This window comes from Protopterus annectens, chromosome 4.part1 (genome assembly GCF_019279795.1).
Source record: "Protopterus annectens isolate FY-2018-M chromosome 4.part1, PAN1.0, whole genome shotgun sequence".
Lineage (NCBI taxonomy): Eukaryota > Metazoa > Chordata > Ceratodontiformes > Protopteridae > Protopterus > Protopterus annectens.
The window spans coordinates 352,838,555-352,856,864 of record NC_056734.1 but is presented as its reverse complement, the minus strand read 5'-3'; the positions used below and the strand labels follow the sequence as shown (position 1 = coordinate 352,856,864).

General features: G+C 37.9%; 1 protein-coding gene across 4 annotated transcripts in view; it reads right to left on the bottom strand.

Annotated features, from left to right (window-relative positions):
- ARHGEF4 (Rho guanine nucleotide exchange factor 4) overlaps positions 1–18,310 on the bottom strand; it is a 1,506,374-nt gene that overhangs the window by 289,447 nt on the left and 1,198,617 nt on the right. For all 4 annotated transcript variants that reach the window (XM_044070170.1, XM_044070171.1, XM_044070172.1 and 1 more), the window contains one exon: positions 14,248–14,377. In XM_044070170.1, the coding sequence (XP_043926105.1) occupies positions 14,248–14,377 (130 nt within the window). The remainder of the gene's footprint in view (positions 1–14,247; positions 14,378–18,310) is intronic.

Genomic DNA, 18,310 nt, shown 5'->3' with positions numbered 1-18,310 from the left:
AAATGGTACAACAATTAGAAGATGGAGTTTTTTGTAGAAAATGTGCTAAGGAAGCAAAGAAAGAACAGTGAATTTAACAATATGTTGTTCAAAAGCTGTGGTAGTTTGGTGACTTTGTTCAATCGATTAGACAAATTTGATGATACATACAGCAGCCATAAAAGAGGCTGAAGTTTCTCATCAATGTAGGGAAGAGTAAAATAAGGTACCATGATAAGAAAACAGAAAACATGGCACCGTGGAAGGCTGGATGTTTAATATGAAATGAAAGTGATTGGAAAGGAGAGTATCATGACTAGGGAATAATGTGGTCACGAAAACTACAAGAATGATAATATTCAGATGGCTATGAGCAGAGAAAAACTAGCAGAGAATTGGAATAAAATAATAATAAAGTGTGACTAATATAAAGGGAAGCATGTCTTGAGTCCAAACAGAAAATGTGCAAGCAACGTACTGCTGAAACACACATAAGTAATAAACCCGGTGCAAGTACATGTATGGATTCATAATGAGGGAGCCAGACATTCTTAAAAAAATTTAAAAAAGGCAGAGTTTGTAATAGACAGAATGGAAAGTAAAATATAAAGTAAATGGAACATGCTGAACTGATATGCTCAAAGTTAAATGATGTTAAATATGTGTCAATGTATTTCAAAAATAAAGTAATGGAAAGTGAAGACAGAATGGTTAAAATAATGTACTATTTAGGGAAATTCAAAGCCTAATTTTGATAATGAAGGGTTTCAGACTGGGTGCTGGAAGTGTAAAATACAGCTGCAAAGAACTGACATTAAAATACAGCATTTACCATGAACTGCATGACTGAGACATTTCTGTGGGACTATACTGTGTAAAGGACAGCCAAAATATTGTTTTATATATGGAGAAGGTATTCACTTAAAAGTTGAATGTAAAAATACGAAATTTGGAAAGTGTAAACCTAAGAGCCATCTTAGATATGAACGCTAAAAAAAAAAAAGGTATGTGATTTATATATGGAAATGGAAAGAGGCATGTATATAAGGCCTCTAAGAACAATGTTAATTAAGAATAACAAGTGAATGGGAAGCAGCTAGAATAGTAGAGAAGGAACAGAATTTTTTTGTTATTACAAACTGTGTAAAATGAAAATTTACCTGGACAAAATAAGGTAATCAAAGTATATGACAATGAGATGTATAAAAAGGCAGAACTTGAAAATGAGTTAATACATAATAATACACTAAACAAAAGCCTGGCTCTGTGACACAGAGAGATAAAGCTCTCACTCTGAACCAAGTTTAGATGACAGCTTTAATACTGGAACAGTTCGGTGGGGAGAGATGGGATTAAGCAGCTGATACCAGCTTGCCCATCCTGTGAGAGAAGCCATGGTTATAGTCAGCTAGTTATTACCATTAAAGTGGAGGTTTTCCAGTCACTGAACATGGTCAAGACTGAGAAACTGGACTTGGCTCTACAAAGCTGGTGATGGTAGCTCTTGATATGTGTTGAAGTTTGCATATTTTTGGGGAGAGTGCAACAAGCCCTACAGTGATGCAGATGGTTGTGCCAGTCACCAGAGAATGGGATTAGGTACTTAAAACACAATAGCCAGATGGATGCCTGGATGATGACATCTGGGACTGGCTGTCACTCTGAAGGGAAATATATGGTCCTAGAGACTGATCATATGAGAAATGAATGGGACAGCAGATTGTCAAAAATAAACACATAAAAAATAAAGTAGGAGAATTCACATTTTCACAAGAAAGACTTACATCTAGGGGCTTTCCCCCCTCCATGTTTGTCTACTACAATGTCCTCATCTCATAGGTCTGAAGCACATTCAGATGCAGACCATCTTGCCTACAACTGAGTGTGAATTGACTGCAGGTGCTGTTATATGAAGGGGTTTTCAACCTACAACCCCATGCTTGATTCTTACATCTGGCTGCTGTGGGAGGGTGTCCTTATTAATATGAACGGACAGTTTGACTCCACCCCCCCCCCAAACTAGAGTTGTCCATATTTCAGGATGGATTTTAATTGCCTCTAATGATGAACACCACTCCCCCTTGCAGCCTTTCATCATTGAGAGGAGTTGCTATTAGGTATTTCTATTAAGCCTCTCCCTACTCCATGGTGTATACACTGAGTATACAAAAGAAAGAAAGGAGACAATAGCTTTGAGGAGAAAGCCTCAGTGGAAGCTAAAGACTGAACACAGTGAGAAATCCATTTATTCCTTTAAGTAAAGAGGGAGAAGTGGAAAATTATAAGGAATAGGGGGATGAAATAGGTGATGAGGAATAAAGGGGAAATGTGGAATAAAAGAACGTAACAGGTGCAAGATGAAAATTAAAAAAAAAATGAAGGGAAAAATAATCATTTGTGGAGTTTGAGTAGTTTAAAATTTGTTAAACACAGAAACAGTGTGTTAGGAGATTTAGAGGACTTGAAAGTAGTAATTGTATTATAGGACATACAGATGACAAATGTGGAGGAACAGATTATGAAAGTTTAAGAAGGGAAACAGAGAAATAGGTAGTAACAGGCCATTTCTTTTAGTTATACTACAGCAAATGAAGCCCAGTAACTGGAGAAAGACATTAAAAGTTGATGAGGAGATGGTTAACAACAAAGTATAAAATATACATGCAAAAATAAATGGGTTTATTTGATTAAGATTGTTCTGCTAGGTTGTTTTACATAAAAGGGATCTATTTCTGTTACCACAGTTCTTAGAAAAAGAAATAAAACAGTTGTTTGGTCAGTTTATTGGACAACCTAATTTAACCCTAGGAACACTTTATGTGGCTATCAAGGAAGTTGTATGAAAAGGAAACAGGACCAGATCCAACACAAGGCAATCTAGGCAGCTGCCTAGGGCCCAGTGCTGGCTGGGAGCCAGCCTGGCTGTAAAAAAAAAAAAAAAAAAAAAAAAAAGCAAAAACAAAATAAATAAATCAATAAATAATGTACTGCCTTCAAAAGAATGTACGAGTTCAAAGTGCAGGTTTTCCAGCATGAGCAACCACAGATTTATTTTTGTGAGTCATGTGTCAGCATGCAATGTGCATCTGCATTTGAGAATTGAGCAGGATAGTTTGTGAGCCAAGAGCCAGCATACACAGGAAGCTCATCTGCACTCAAGGGGGAAGTTTGAAACAGGAGACATTCTTGCACCAACAGGAAATTTAATGGGGGATGGTGGTGGGGGAAATGGAGATTTTTTTTTGTTTTGCATGTGTTTGTGAAATGGAGATTTTGAGTATTTTGGATGTGTGGGTGTGTGCTGACTGGATGTACAATTGAGCTTGCTCCTTTATTATAGTTTTAATGGATTGTCACTGCCCTTAACTTGAGGAAGAATATGGCACTGGGACATTGAATGAGAACACAGAAATACTGCAGTGTGAGGCTACTGGCAGGCTAAAAACACCTAGTGATCTGTAGGCACAGTATTGTCTCTCTATTGCTTACTGAGGATCTGACTAACTACTGCTGCACTGCTGGCTTTGCATTAAAGGAGCAGGGATTCACTCCTTATACCCCTACTGCTGCTTGCTTCTTGCTGCCATTTCTAGTGAACCCCCTTAGTCAAAGGGGTTGAGGTTCACTATTCACAACCATAATGCTGCCTAGAGTGCTTGTTTCTTGGTGATATGTTGTGCGGATATATTGAATTATAACAAGCAGGTTGCCATAAATTTTGCTGTACCTGTATATTTTTCACCATTTGATACTGATATACTTGTGGTGTAGTACACAAACATAGAGCTATCTCAGTCTCATGAGTATTTGTTACAGCCCTCAAGAGGTATGTGTAATTGTGTAGAACACAAACATAGAGCTGTCTCAGTCTCAGAAGTATTTGTTACAGCCCTCAAGAGGTATGTGTAATGGGTTATATACTTACTCGTAGTTGCATTTGTTTACTTGCAGTGCTGTATTGGCTACAATATGCAAGCAGTGAAAATGTTGTTGTTGTGAAAAAAAACTGATGACTATAACATGCAGGCATACAGTAAAAGGCTTGCTTGAAGAAATTGGTGAAGTTAGATTGAATGATTATTAGTTGCTAATGTTTTTCTTTATAAAAATTTAATATGGCTCCATGATTAAATAGTGAGTATTTTAATTTTGTTAATCCAGAGTACTGTTACTCAGTAAATCCTTGGTATGATACCAATCTTCCAACTCTGAGCTAGTAATTATAAAGTAAGAATGTTATTTTAGTGGAATGAAGCGATTGCAGTTTCATTAGGAAAATAGTTGCCATTTTAATTATATTTCGAATGCAAGTATGAGACAGAAGTAGAATGTTACATTTGCTCATCCTCTTGCCTACCCAACAAGTTGTACAAAGTTAGCACATGCCAATTTTTGCTAAAAGAAAATATATATTAATAAAAATAATTCACTGGAATGGCAGTCACTGATTTAGGTGCACAGCATGTGTAGGGAATGTAAGAAATCCATCTGTAGTAAGAATGTATGCAGAGGATGTATAGAGGGGTTGGGAGGTAATGTGCCCACATAGGGCATGTGAGTGTGTGGTGATATATTTATAGTGAGATGGTATGCAGAGTTTGTGCAGGTTGAGTGAGGTGATGCATCTGCAGTGAGAAGATATGCACAATTTGTACAAGGGATGAGAATAGTAATGTGTGTGTGGTAAGCCAGCAGTGGAAGGGCGTGTATGTATATGTATGTGTATATATATATATATATATATATATATATATATATATATGTGTGTGTGTGTGTGTGTGTGTGTGTGTGTGAGCATGTGTCTATGTTTCTCTATGTATAAATCTGAGAGATTGTGCATTTACATGTGTGTATGTTATTGTGTATACATGTGTTTGTGTGTATACAAACACATACTCTAACTTGTGTGTGTATGTCCGTGTGTGAGTTCACTGTTCCCTGATCCCTTCAGGATGACTGCACAAAATATTGACCCTTCAGAATGGATTACAGCCCCCTCCCTACAAACCCTCTGGGATGGATTATAGCCTCCTCCCTCCGGGATGATTACAGATGGAAAACACAAGGTAAATCACTAGAGATTACAGTTGGTCAGTAATACCAGTCACTAGAGTGTCACAATTATTCTTGCTCAGAAAATAAATACACTATCATATTTTTTTATTCACCAAGTGCCTGCCTTCTTTGTTAGCCAAGTTTTAGGAGTACTGACTGGTTAAGTGACTTTCTCAGAATTGCACAGAAGGCAAATTAACTTTGAATGACCCTTAATCCACTACACTAACTGCCAGACCTTCCCTAGCTTGTTCATTTTCACTGTGTGATACCTTAAACTTCCTGCAATAGAGGCCCATGGGATATATGCAAATGACCCTTAAGGACATCAAGTGTTTCAGCTATATGGCTTCTGAATGCCCATGACATTGTACTGTTTTCTTTTTAAGTCTTTGTGGATACATTCAGGTCAATAAAGCCAGACCCCACTAGCTGTGGACATGAATGTTTCAGCCTTCTTATGACCTCATCAACCCAGCATGAGTGGACTGTTTGGCTATACTTCAGAAACACTAGGTCTTTACACCCAGCTGATGTCCATTACCATTAAGATGTCTGCAAAATATTTTTTTTTCATTTATTTTACATTTGTTGACCGGGCTAGTCTAACTGGATACATGTCCATTTTCAGTAGAGGCCCGGGGAGATAAGCTCCAAGACAGAACATTGAAAACAACACATAACAAATAAGCAACAGTAAGCAAGAATCATATTTACAATGCATATTACAGGTTAACACAGAAAATTCACTGAGGACAACAGCCTAGCAGTACAGAATACAGGCATAATATAGCATACTGGTACAATATATAATGTTCTAGAGGGAGACAGTAATTGTGGTCAATAAGGAAGGAATAACAGTTTATGAGTAGAAAGGGTAGGTAGAGCAAAGTATGAAGAGACACACGACTAGTCAGGTTTAGTACAGGGGCATAACCAGTGTGTTCTGAGGAACAGTTTCAATTTGTTTTTGAAGAGTGATAGTGAGGGAAGTGAGGAAAGTTCACTGGGGAGAAGATTCCAGGCTTTTCCAACAGTATTAGAGAAGAGAGAGTTGCCAGCCTTGTTGTTTGGTTTAGAGGTATGTACTAGAAGTTTGTGAGATGACCTTAAGGACTTGAGATTTTTATAGGGGGTGATGAGGGTGGATAGAATAGGAGTATTGGACGGTTTATAAAGAGTGTTATGGGCTATGGATAGTTGATGGAATTTAATCAGGTTTTGTAGTTCAAGCCATCCTAGCTGCTTTATATTAATGCAATGGTGGGTTCTAAATGGGTTGCCTGTAGAAAATCTGGCAATGTTATTGTAGGACATTTCCAGTTTGCTGAGGTTATTTTTAGATAGCTTAGTAAAAATGGGCGAGGCATAAAGAAGTGTAGAGATTAGATGAGTGTGAGCTATAGTGGTTTTAGCTGTAGGTAAAAGGAAGATTTTAATCCTATAGAGAGAGCCAAGTTTTTTGTTGACAGTTTTTATAGCATTGTTGATATGGATATCAAAGTTCAGATTGTTGTCAATGGTGATACCCAGTAGTTTGGTGGTTGGGTCTGGTGATATAATAGTTTTATTGGTGTAGATAACTGAGAAATCAAAAGGAGAGGACTTGTGAGTAGGAGAAAAAAGGAGGAGTTTAGTTTTTTTGGGGTTTAGGAGAAGGCACCGCTGTGTGAACCATTGTTCAACTGTGTTAAATACTTTCTAGGTAAGAGAGTGAAGTTCAGAAGAGGAAGTGGCTGAGCATATCAGTGTGGAGTCATCAGCATATTGTATGCATGTGGCTTGGGGGATGGCTAGATGAAGGTCATTAATAAATATGGAAAAAAGTAGAGGTCCTAGGATGGACCCTTGAGGGACACCAAGGTTAACGGGCAGGAGGGTGGATAGAGACTTGTGCCATAGTACGGCCTGTTGTCTTTTATCTAGGTAGGACTGGAACCACTTTATGGAAGATGACAGAGATTTAAGTATTTTGATGAGAATCTGGTGATTTACCATGTCAAATGCTTTAGACAGGTCAATAAATAGTGCCGAAGAAAGATTGTTAAGGTTGCGGTTTTTATTGATACAGTCAGTGAAGGAAAGAAGGGCAGCGGTAGTGCTACATGAAGGCCTGAATCCATGTTGACAGTTGGAAAGTAAGTTATTTTGGGTTAAGTGGTCAAGTAATTGTCTATGAATGCATTTCTCCATGATCTTTGCCAAAGGAGAGAGAAGGGCAATGGAGCGGTAGTTAGAGAGTTCAGTGGAGTGTCCACCTTTATGGAGGGGGATAATATGGGAGATTTTCCATAAGCTAGGGATATAACCTTCGGTAATAGTTCTATTGATCAGAATGGAAATGGGATAATCAATAGCTTTGGCTGATTGTTGTAGAAATTCAGCAGGTAGTTGGTCTGCTGAGGGAGAACATGGTTTTGGTTTCTGTAGTAGGGTTAGAATATATGTTGTTGAGACAGGCTGAATATAAAAAGGAGGGGGTGAGGTTGATTTATAGGAAGGTAGAGTGAAGTTATTAGGTGATAGCTGACTAGCTAGTGTTTGGATAGCATTAGTAAAAAAGGTATTGAAAGCATTGGCTGTATTCATTGGATTTTTGTGGTCAGTATTTTGAGGGTTTGGAGTAGTAGATTGACCTGGATGGAGTAGTTGGTTAATGCTAGTCCAAAATATTTGTGGGTTGTTTTGGTTAGCTTGTTGAGATTGTAGGTAGTAGTTTCTTTTATCGAAAATTATAGCTTTCTTGGTATAATTTCTTAACTGTCTAAAGGTTTGTTGGTCTACAGGGTTTTTAGTCATTCTCCATTTTGCCCAAAATTTATTTCTAAGATGTATTTTGTGTTTGGTTTCTTTTGACAGCCATGGTGCAGAGTTGGTTTTAATTCTAATTAATCTGGTTGGAGCATGGTGGTTAAGAATAGCAAGGAAGTTAGAGTTAAAGTAATTAATGGCTTCTTCTAAAGGGAGGTGTCGTAAGGGAGACCAGTTGCAAGCTCTTAGTTCCATTTGGAGTAGTTCAGGGTTAAAGTTCTTTTTAGATTTGATGTTTCTGACAGATGTTGGAATGGGAGTATTGGTTTTATGCCTGATGATGTAGGTAAGTAAGTGGTCACTTATATCATCAGGGAGGGTTCCAGAATCATAAATGTGAGGATGATGGTTTATGAGAATCCAGTCTAATAAGCTTACTTTCTTGTTAGATTTATTTATCCTGGTGGGGGAGGTAATGATTTGTGAATACCCATATAGGTTAATGTGGGTTGTAGGGAGGCTGCTACAGTAGCAGTTCCAATCAATGTTTATATCACCTAGGATTATGGTTTCTTGGGGCAGGTGTTGGGAAAGGCAACAACGGATATTTTCCATTGTGGCAGTGTTGTTACCAGGTGGTAGATACATAAGATAATATAGATGGATTTGGCATTGTTAAGATGAAGTTTGGAGATAAGAATTTCTGCATTGGAGTCTAGAGGTAGCTTACAGTCGTAAGTGGTTAACTGTAAGCTAGATTTATATAGAATAGCAACCCCACCACCTTTCTTGGCTACTCGGTCAAGTCTCAGGATATTATATCTGGGTGGGATGATTTCATTGTCTTTGGTTACAGGTTTTAACCATGTTTCTGTTAAGCAGAGAACATCAAAGGAGTAGACTTCAGCTAGAGCTTGGAGTTGAGTTACTTTATTGTTAATGCTATGTATATTAAGATGAGCTATTAAGAGGGAGTTAGACGGTTTAGTGAGGGCATGAGTAGGTGATTTTTTGTGGTTATGGAGAGAGATAGGAGTTGTTGAAGGGCCTGGGTTAGGGTGGATGTCACCATCCTTTAATGAGAGTAGTGGACTTAGATAGTTTGGGTTAGGGAATCTGCTGTATAGAAGTAGGCCTTTCCTGGGATTTAGATTGTTGTATTATATGTGTAGTGTTCTATGATACCTTGGAAGTATGTAGTTGGGTGAAGATGTTATATTAGCATGGATAAAAAGGAGAGGAAGGGATGGAGAGTTGGTTTCCTTATTAGGGTAGTTTAGGTGTGGACATAGTGGGTGTTCAAAGGAGGTGAGTAGGTAGGTGAAGATTAAAGGAGGTAGTAGTGACAGTGTGAATAAGAGTAGGACATAAGATGGGGTGGGTGGTTTATACATTGGATGAATAAATATAGATTGTCTGTTGGTAGAATATAGAAGTATAAAGGGTGTGGATGAAAGACGGGAGAAGGGTGCGGTATGATTAAAGGGGACTGCTGAGAGGGTAGATATGAGAGAAGTTTGGTAATAGAAGAGTGTTAAGAGAGTAATGGTAGGAGGAAGAGGTGTGTTTAGAGAGTAATGGTAAGAGGAAGAGGTGTGGTTAGTAAGTATAAGGGTAGGACCCCTGGGGTGGGTGGGAATTGGGGGTAGGGAGGGGAGTAAAGTGAGACCGCAGGGTGAACAGAGCGGGTAGAAACATATACTGAAGCAGTTAGAGAAATCAATCAGCAGGACTGACTCCAGGTGGTAGGTTGGAATAGTATAGAGGCTAGAAAGGTGGATGTAGACAGTAGAAGTGGAGGGTAAAAATGAGAGGACTAAATAGCAATTCGGGGACTACAGAACTGAAGAAATTAAGGTAAGTAGCTAGCCATGAGAGAAAGATAAGAAGGAGATTATGGCTGGAATAATGTTGCCACCTAGTGGACAGTTCAAGTATTGCAAGCTTGTATGAGAGGGAGTAAGTTGGTAGACAACAAGGAACAGTGGGTGTAAGACAAAAGGGGTATCTATGCAGGTTGGAGGAGAGAGGTAGTGAAGATACAGAAGAGTGGGGTAGAGGCTGCCAGCTGTCCTAGCTCAGGACTGGCTTTAACACCTGTGTTAGTGGTACAATAATAGAAAGTCTTTCTGGTAGGAATTATTCAGCAGACATACTTTACTGGTGTCCTTGAGAGAGGGATTGTGGGGTAGTTATGCAGTGAGGTGACCCGCCGATATTTGGAGAGGGTCCTTTAGATTCCTACTGACTAGTGCTGGAAGCACAGGATGAGCAGGGTAACTTAAGGAGGCAAGAGTGACAAGGTAGAGATGAGAAACAAGAGTTATCACAAAGCAAGGTATAATACTCAAAATAGCACTAATCATTCCCAGAGACAAATATATCAATACCAAGTATACATTTCCAAAAATCTAAGAATTTCAAATTAGACTAATCATTCACACAGACAGTATTTCTGGTTAGCAGTGAAACATTTCTAAATCTTTGGTAGCAGCAATGCAAAACTCTATAATGCAATAGTTATATGCCCCTTTGTTATAGCAGTAAAAATAAAGGAAGCAGTTAAAAACAATTCCAGCCTACCTAACTGCAGCTGTATGAAAATAAGTAAAACAATGTCTAAAATAATCCAACTAACATACAAAACCAAAAAGTAAAAAGGTCACACAAACAAACCAGTTAGTAAAAACTACAAGAAAAACCTAGCCAAGCTGGAGTTTTCACTGTGATACACTAAACCTCCTATAATAGAGGCCCAAGCCATGGGCATTCAGAATCCATATATCTGAAACACCTGCTGTCCTAAAGGGTAATTTGTCTATATACCATGGGCCTCTGTTACAAGAGGTTTAAGGTATCACACAGTGAAAACTCTAGCTTGACTAAGTTTTTCTTGCAGTTTTTACTAATTGGTTTGTCTGTGTGACTTTTTACATTTTGGTGTTAGCTTTTTCATTTTCTGATAAATCACAGAGTATAACAGTCAGTCAGTAATGCTAGTTATTAGAGTTTCATAGCTGTTGTTCAGAAAATGCATTTCAAATTAATTACAGTAGCCTGGCACTTAAGGTTCCGAGCTGTTAACAAACTGCTTCCTGCAACCAAAAGTACAGGGTTTGAATTATTCCCCCTCCATTTGCCTACTGTGTGCCTTAAGGTAAGTCTCTCACAGTGCTCCTGAGTCAGTCCTGAAAAGGGACACAGCAGTGAGTGAATTTATCTGGTTAGAAAATGGATAAAAGAAAATAGTATCTAAAATTTGGGTCTTTGGATCCTCATTATTTTTGGCTTTGTCCAGAATTCTTGAGCAAAAAAGTTGAGAGATATTGTTGCCCATTCCTTGTAACATTTGTGACTTTATGACAAATTGCTGTGGATTGCAGTCAGTAAATAATGACAGGCATGAGGTTCAGACTTTTTGTCCTTCAGAAAATACTTGCTAATATAAAGCTTTTTATTCTAGCAAATTTGTAAGTATACAGGAATAAAACATTTAAAATCTGTTTCTGATTTTTGAGTCTTTGTCTCTGATTTGTGCTACGATATTGAGAGGGCAGTGGGGGTTGCAATGGGTTCCACTGTATGGTTTTGACAGTAGTGAGAGAAGATACATTTCTGGCCAGTTATGAATGAACTCATTCACTTGTTCTCAATCTGATGTCTGAAATGTACAATCATACAAGTGGCTGTGACTGATGGTTATGCAAGTGGCTGTAATTGCTGTTTTGTGTGTATGTGTGCATGTGTATGCGTGTGTGTGTGTGTGTGTGTGTGTGTGTGTGTAACTACTTGGTCCTGCAACCCATAGTAGCTATTATGGTATAAAGGAAGGAACTGACTGCAGTAAACAGGATCATGGTTATATGAGCCATGTTCTTTGGGTACAATATTTCCTTGTTTTGCTGAATCGTGACAGTTTGTTTATTATCTGATTATCAACAAACTGGACAGCATGCCATCTAGAAGTTTATTAACTTGTGAATGCATCTTTGCTAACCTTTTTTTTTGCAGGCACAAGGGTGTGAAATGTACTGTGTTGGGCTACAGCAGCCTGTATGGTACTTGGTGCAGATGAATAAGGGTATGGGCTGCTTCTATAGTACAGTACTTCATTCCCTTAGCCTTCATTTGTCTACTGTGTGTGATTCAAAGTCACTTGACCAGGCAGTGTTCCTAGGCTGCCCCTGAAAAGGGACCCTTCCATCCAGTGGTTGTACATGAAGGACCTGGTATGGGGATACAACCCATAGCATTCTGATCTTCTCACCATCAGTAGTGAGTATGCTACTTGCTGAATCACTGGCACTGTTAAAGAATGGTGTGTTGAGAAGTGCCGACCCTGGCATAGGGTTGTGCTGGGCTTTGTCCTGTGTAAACATCTGAGCCTGAATTCTGCTGTGAATGCATTTTTTTTTTAAATTCGAGTGGAGTCAGACTAGTATTGTGGACAATGAACCCTTACTGGGATCATTGTGGTCTAATAACTCCTTCTTCCTGGCAACTTTTGTGAAGGTAGTGGTAATTCTCAGGATCTCTGAATGTGATAGGAAATCCTCAGAGCTCTTTTTTATTCTGCACAGAAATAAATAATTTATACCATCACAGAGAGGTGCCCTCTTGTACTGGAACATTAAATAAAGTCCTGGTGCCAAATCAGCTAACTTGGTTTATCCACCCAACAGACAATGGAGGTTGCTACTATTTAGTGGGTTTTACTGAGTGTTCCAAATAAAGCTTAGCTAGTAGTTACAGGGCTTTATTTGGAAAACTCAGATCAGAATAATTTTTGCTACCATGCTTTATAGATCTGGAATACTCATCTATCTTATATATTATCAGTTGAACCAATATTGGAGCAATTTAAAAGGTCCCTAAAATGGACATTTTCTTAGGCTTATAATACTAGCTAATCATTTTAGTTGAACAACTTGATAACTGAAATACTTAAAATAATCAAGACAGATTTTTTTACTATTTAATTAATAACTATTATTGAATATTTGTTGATTTACTGCCTGCTTTGGAATGTTCATATCTTCATAGGTAAGTACCAGGCTAGCTGCCACTGCAGGCCATTTTACACCTAGCCACTTTCCATTCAAATATAAGAATCAAATCCTGTACCTTGTCTGCAAGGTAAACACCTTAACAATTATGCTAAATGTTTTCACTGAATGTTTATATTTCTGTATCATGTTTATTTTTATTGTTATACAAGTCAAAGTTTAAAGCTTAGATTTATTCAATAAATCTTATTTGATTTGGAGTAAGTATTAGGCTAGCTGCCCTTGCAGGCCATTTTACGCCTAGCCACTTTCCCTTCTAATATAAGAATCAAACCTTGTGTTTGCAAGGTAAACACCTTAACAATTATGCTAAATGTTTTCAATGAATGTTTATATTTCTATATCATGTTTATTTTTATTGTTATATAAGTCAAAGCTTAAAGCTTAGATTTATTCAATAAATCTTATTTGATTTGCTTTTGGAAATACCACCCATCCTTTCAGAATATCTACAAAAAGACTGTTCCTTTAGCATCATTCCCATCAAAGTAAAATTACTTTCTCATTAAGCTGTGTTTTGCAAACTTGCCTTTTAGTGCATTGTTCAAATTTACTCTTCTGTGTTTTTCTATGTATCCGATGCTCCTATGTATTTAAAGTTCTCTGGCTTGCACACCTTTTGTTCTCATGGCTTCCATGATACAGTGTAAATGTGCAAAGCTGTTTTGCAAATCTTAATACGCCTGTTATCCACTTCCTTAATAAACCTGGTACTAAGTCTATAATTTGATTTGTTTCACTCTATGACTTCTGCCACACAACCATACCCTTTCCTCAAGACGGAGGAGTAATCAGTAGCTTCTTTAATTATATTTTATAGGTAATGGTTGTCATATCCAACCTTGTACATTGAATGTGCTACCTAATGTCCCGTGTTGTACTCTAGAATTGAAGGCAGGTGAAAAATGTCATGCTTTAAAAACAGATGTCATTGTCATTTACAAAATCCCAGTTTCATAACATTTCTGAATATGACATGCAGGGCAGCTAAAATCTTAAAGCATTTCAATGCTGTCCACATAATATTTTAAGTGTTGAAAATTGTACAGAAGCCAGCCATTTTATTTTGTTTTCCTTCCTTTTTACTTTTAATGTTCTTTATTTCTACCCGTTTCATTTTGTCTTCACCTTTTTTATACTTTTTCTCCCTTTCATCATTGTTCTATAGCACTTTTTTTGCGAAAATAATTGCATGCTGAAGTCTGTTTTTCAATGCATGATCCATACCCTACAGAAAATACACTTTTGGAAGTAGCAAAGGAATGTAACAACAAAGTAATTAATTCAAAGTTTAATCATCCACAAGTGCAAGTAATCAATATATTTTTTCTGTACAAAGAATTAAGTAAAGTTCCCTAGGGTGGTCTACATTTAATTAATCAGTCTATTCAATTACCTCCCACTCCTCTATTGAACTCTGCCATTGGGCAATCTTGTCAATATTTTCCAGTCGGCGTTTTCGTTCATTAATCAAGCTGGCAACATTTTTCATGGCACTTAAGGCGGCTTCAACATCTTTGTAGTCCCTAGATCAAACAAACATTTTGTTTATTACAAAGTCTATATGCATGGCTTGCAGCCATATCATAATTAACAGCTCTGTGGGACAGATGTGCAAGCCCCAGAGGATTATGTGCTTTTTCTTTTCAATATAACAGAATAAAATGTAATACATTTTTACATGTTGTTATGCAAGGCAAATTCTACTCTTTGGGCATTAAATATTTATAGAATTACTCCACTTTGGCCCCCCAAAATTATTTTCAGTCATAACCTAAGCCAAAGGCAATAAGAATGAACACAGTTATGAAAAAAAGAAGAAACATTTATTTATAGAAAAACAACATACAGTAGTCATACCGCATAATGCATACAACAATATTACTACATCGAAAGACAATGAGACATAGACTTTTTTGCTTGCATATAACTTAAAAGTTGTTGAGTAACAATAATATACTAGGAATACACTTGTGACAGTAATTGTTCATGCCTCTTTAGATAATTCAGCTCTCAAGGTCATAACCTCCAGATAGGGGGTGAACAGCATAAATATGAATGGAAGTACTTTGGTAAAGAAGGTAATTCCTTAACTCAAGTTAATGTGGCCAAGACAGTAGATGTGTTATAATTTCTAGAAGATTAGAATCAATTTGGTTTATAGGCAGTAACGAATGAAGGAATCTGAGGACATATAAGTGTTGAAACTTGGCCTATGCAGTTAAGTAACTTTTCAATTCTGTTGTATCATCGCTTACAAAATCTGAATTCATCTAGAAGATGGTGCCAAACAGTAAGACTTAAGATACTTAAAACTCATTCACCAGAAAAGAGACTTTAAGTCTGCTGAGAAAGACTAGCCCAAGGCATGAAAGGGACTTAGGAAGTGGGCATTTTTCACTTTATATATGCATGGAACCTGAAAAGTGGTCTCAGAGACTGACCGAAGCATAAAACATTCACTACTTCTGTACTACAGTGACAGTTGAGAAGAAAAGACTGGAATTAGCATGCAGACTGGATAAATCATCATGCAGGCACTTACTACCTTAGTGGCTGAAAGAGATTCCTGACCAAACGGCCTGTAATACACTTAAAGCCCTACCCTTCTGGAGTGACATTCAGTGATTATATATCAATGAGTTATAAGTAATTTATTTTTCTAATATTTTACCTGCATTTTGGTGTGTATGTTATGGCTTTATGTATAGTTAGCCAACTCAGATGTTAAAAGTTTCTCCAGATAACATCTGGTCTAACATGATATGGTTAGCAGTACCCAGAGTTCACAGGAGTGTTACATAGAAGGCAACATAGATTTACAGTCACAAGTATGCTTTAGTCTTTTTTTTTGGGGGGGGGGGTGGTCATGGCTTACTGGACAGTTCAAACCCTCTACCAGGAACCATTTCCAACCACATTTCCCCTTGTCATTCCCATTACTGGTATATATTTCTGCCCATAGCAAGTCAAGATACAGCAAATGATTTAACCCCACCTCCCTCCATGGTTAGAAAGATTGTACTCAGAGTTTTCATTCATTTTCAGTCCAATCTGATAATCAAGCTTCTACAGCTCCCCCACCTCCCACAGATCCATCTCTGTGCTCTTCTGATCTGCCTGCTGAGCATCATGCATCTCCCCACCAGGGAAGTCCTATTTTCATTGAAGATTGCCTTTTGAAGCTAGTCCTTGCAGTGGCTTGCAGGTGGGTGTTGACAGTCATAAAGCCAATAAGCCATTTGTGGCTAGTTTAGCTTTTTAGTATAGAGAGTCTCCTGTGCTTTTACTTGTTTTTTTTTTCTGATGGATGGAAAAACGTTGTTGGATTGTAGGGCTCAATTAGTGTACAGGTTTGCAGTATTCATTTTAGAGCTGGGCATTTTTCTAGGGAGTTTATTCGTTTGTGGGCTAAAACAAGTTGATGGTAGTTTAGGTGCTTTTCAAGTACTAGCAAGTTAAGGCTTTTTTAGTGCTATGCAATGGTGTTTTTTTGGAGGGGGAGGGATTATCTGTTGCAAATTTTGCCATTTTGTTATAGGCTGTCTCAAGTTTATTTTTGATGGTTAAGTTAAGATTTGTAAAGAGGGTCAGGCATATATTAGGGAAGGAAATAGATATATCTGTGCTATGGTTTTTCTGAAGTTATGAGTGAGAAATTTCCTAGTTCTGATGAGGGATCTTAGTTTCCACTTTGTTTTTGTAGGCTAGAAGTAGGTGTTGGGTACTGAGGCCTAGACAGGCTAGTTCCTCAAGGAGATTCTGGTGTGAGGCAGTATCGAATGCTTTAGATAGATCTAGGAAGACTGTTGGCAGTTTTTTTTTCCCAAAGCCCACTAATTTACTACAAGTGATTTGTAATAACTATAATGAGCTATGTAAGCAACCTCATGATAAAGCGTCTTTCAGATGAAGTTACTACATTGCAGGGTTTAGTTATAACCTTCTGCAGTAACTTTCCTTACCATTCTGCATGGTGTATTGCTAAGGTGAGAAATTACCCCTTTCTTCTGATGGAGCTGCTCTTTCATCAGTGACTAAGAGTTAACATTTTCAAGACGAGCTTGCCAGGCTTTCTTGAAAGTATAGTTGTGCAATGACGTACTATAACAGGAGAGGTTCTACTGATCACTTTTACAGTATTTCAATGCTGATGGGTTATCTCATCCAAGATTTCCTGATATATGTCTGGTGAACCATTGCCAAAAACCTTCCATACACTCGTATGTCTGGAGTATGATTTAAGCTCAAAGGCCTAGGGGCAGGGCACATATGCACACATAGGGAAGTAAGATCTTCAGGCTATCTAAAGCCAGGAGAACCTGGAGAAGCCTGAGCAAATAGAGCAAAGAAAAAACAAGGTAATCTAAAATGAAGGGAGAAGGAACTGCTCTCCCCTTGGTCTACAGTATGCATAGGGATAAGCACAAACAAAAAGGGTAGAAGGAAGAGGGATGCAATATTGCAACAGTGATCAGTAGGAGATCTACTGTTATGGTAAGCTCTTATACAACTATACTTTATCCTTCCATAGATCACTGATTACCAATCCAAGATATACTAACCTGACAAAAAAAAAAAAAAAAGAAACCTTGATCTAGAAAAAGCATCTACTCAGTAGCATTTTGTGAAAGTGTGTACACAGGACTGCTTTCAGAATGGAAGTGTCCTTGAAAAAGGCACCAGAGGAGGATATTGTTTGACTGGTGTGTCTTTCAAAGGTGTAGACAAGGACTTGCCATTGTAGGAATAACAAAAGGAGATAGACTTTGAGATCAGGTTGGAAATTGTCTGCTTTGATCTGGGGTTTCCTAACTTGGTTTGAAAAATACAAGAAAATGAAAGTTCACCACTTATCTGAATAATCATAGACAATGGCAGCAAGCATCAGACAGAACAGACTGACAAGACTAAAGATCCTGCATTTGGACTGGTGGAAAGATACTCTGAGGATCTTACGCGCCTACATTTACTTATGTACCCTGCACCCACGGACTGGATTATGTCTTTGGCTTTGGTACATGGTCAGATGTCTGCATGTCCTCCCCGCGGTTGGGTGGGCATTCGTAAGACATGCGTAAATGGGCGTGCCTTTGTTGAAGGTTGAATGTCAAGCTGGCACCTCGGCTTTTGTGAAAATCTACTGCCAATCATTAGCGGACCGGAGTTCCGCTGTGGCGACCCCTAACCGGGAAAAGCTGAAAGACAAACAAGAACAACATGGTCAGATGTCAGGGTACCGTAACAAGATAACCCATCAGTATTGGTATACTGCAACAGTGATCTAAGGCAGGACATCTTTCTAGTGCATAGTTTTGTCTAATAACCCATATATGTTGTGCAGGCAGAGAGAAATTCATTCACAAAATAACATGAAATAATATGAAAACTCTGTTAGTTGTCTGTTACTTATAATTAAGATGTAATCATTGCTTTGTTGCTGTTCAGATAAATGAAGC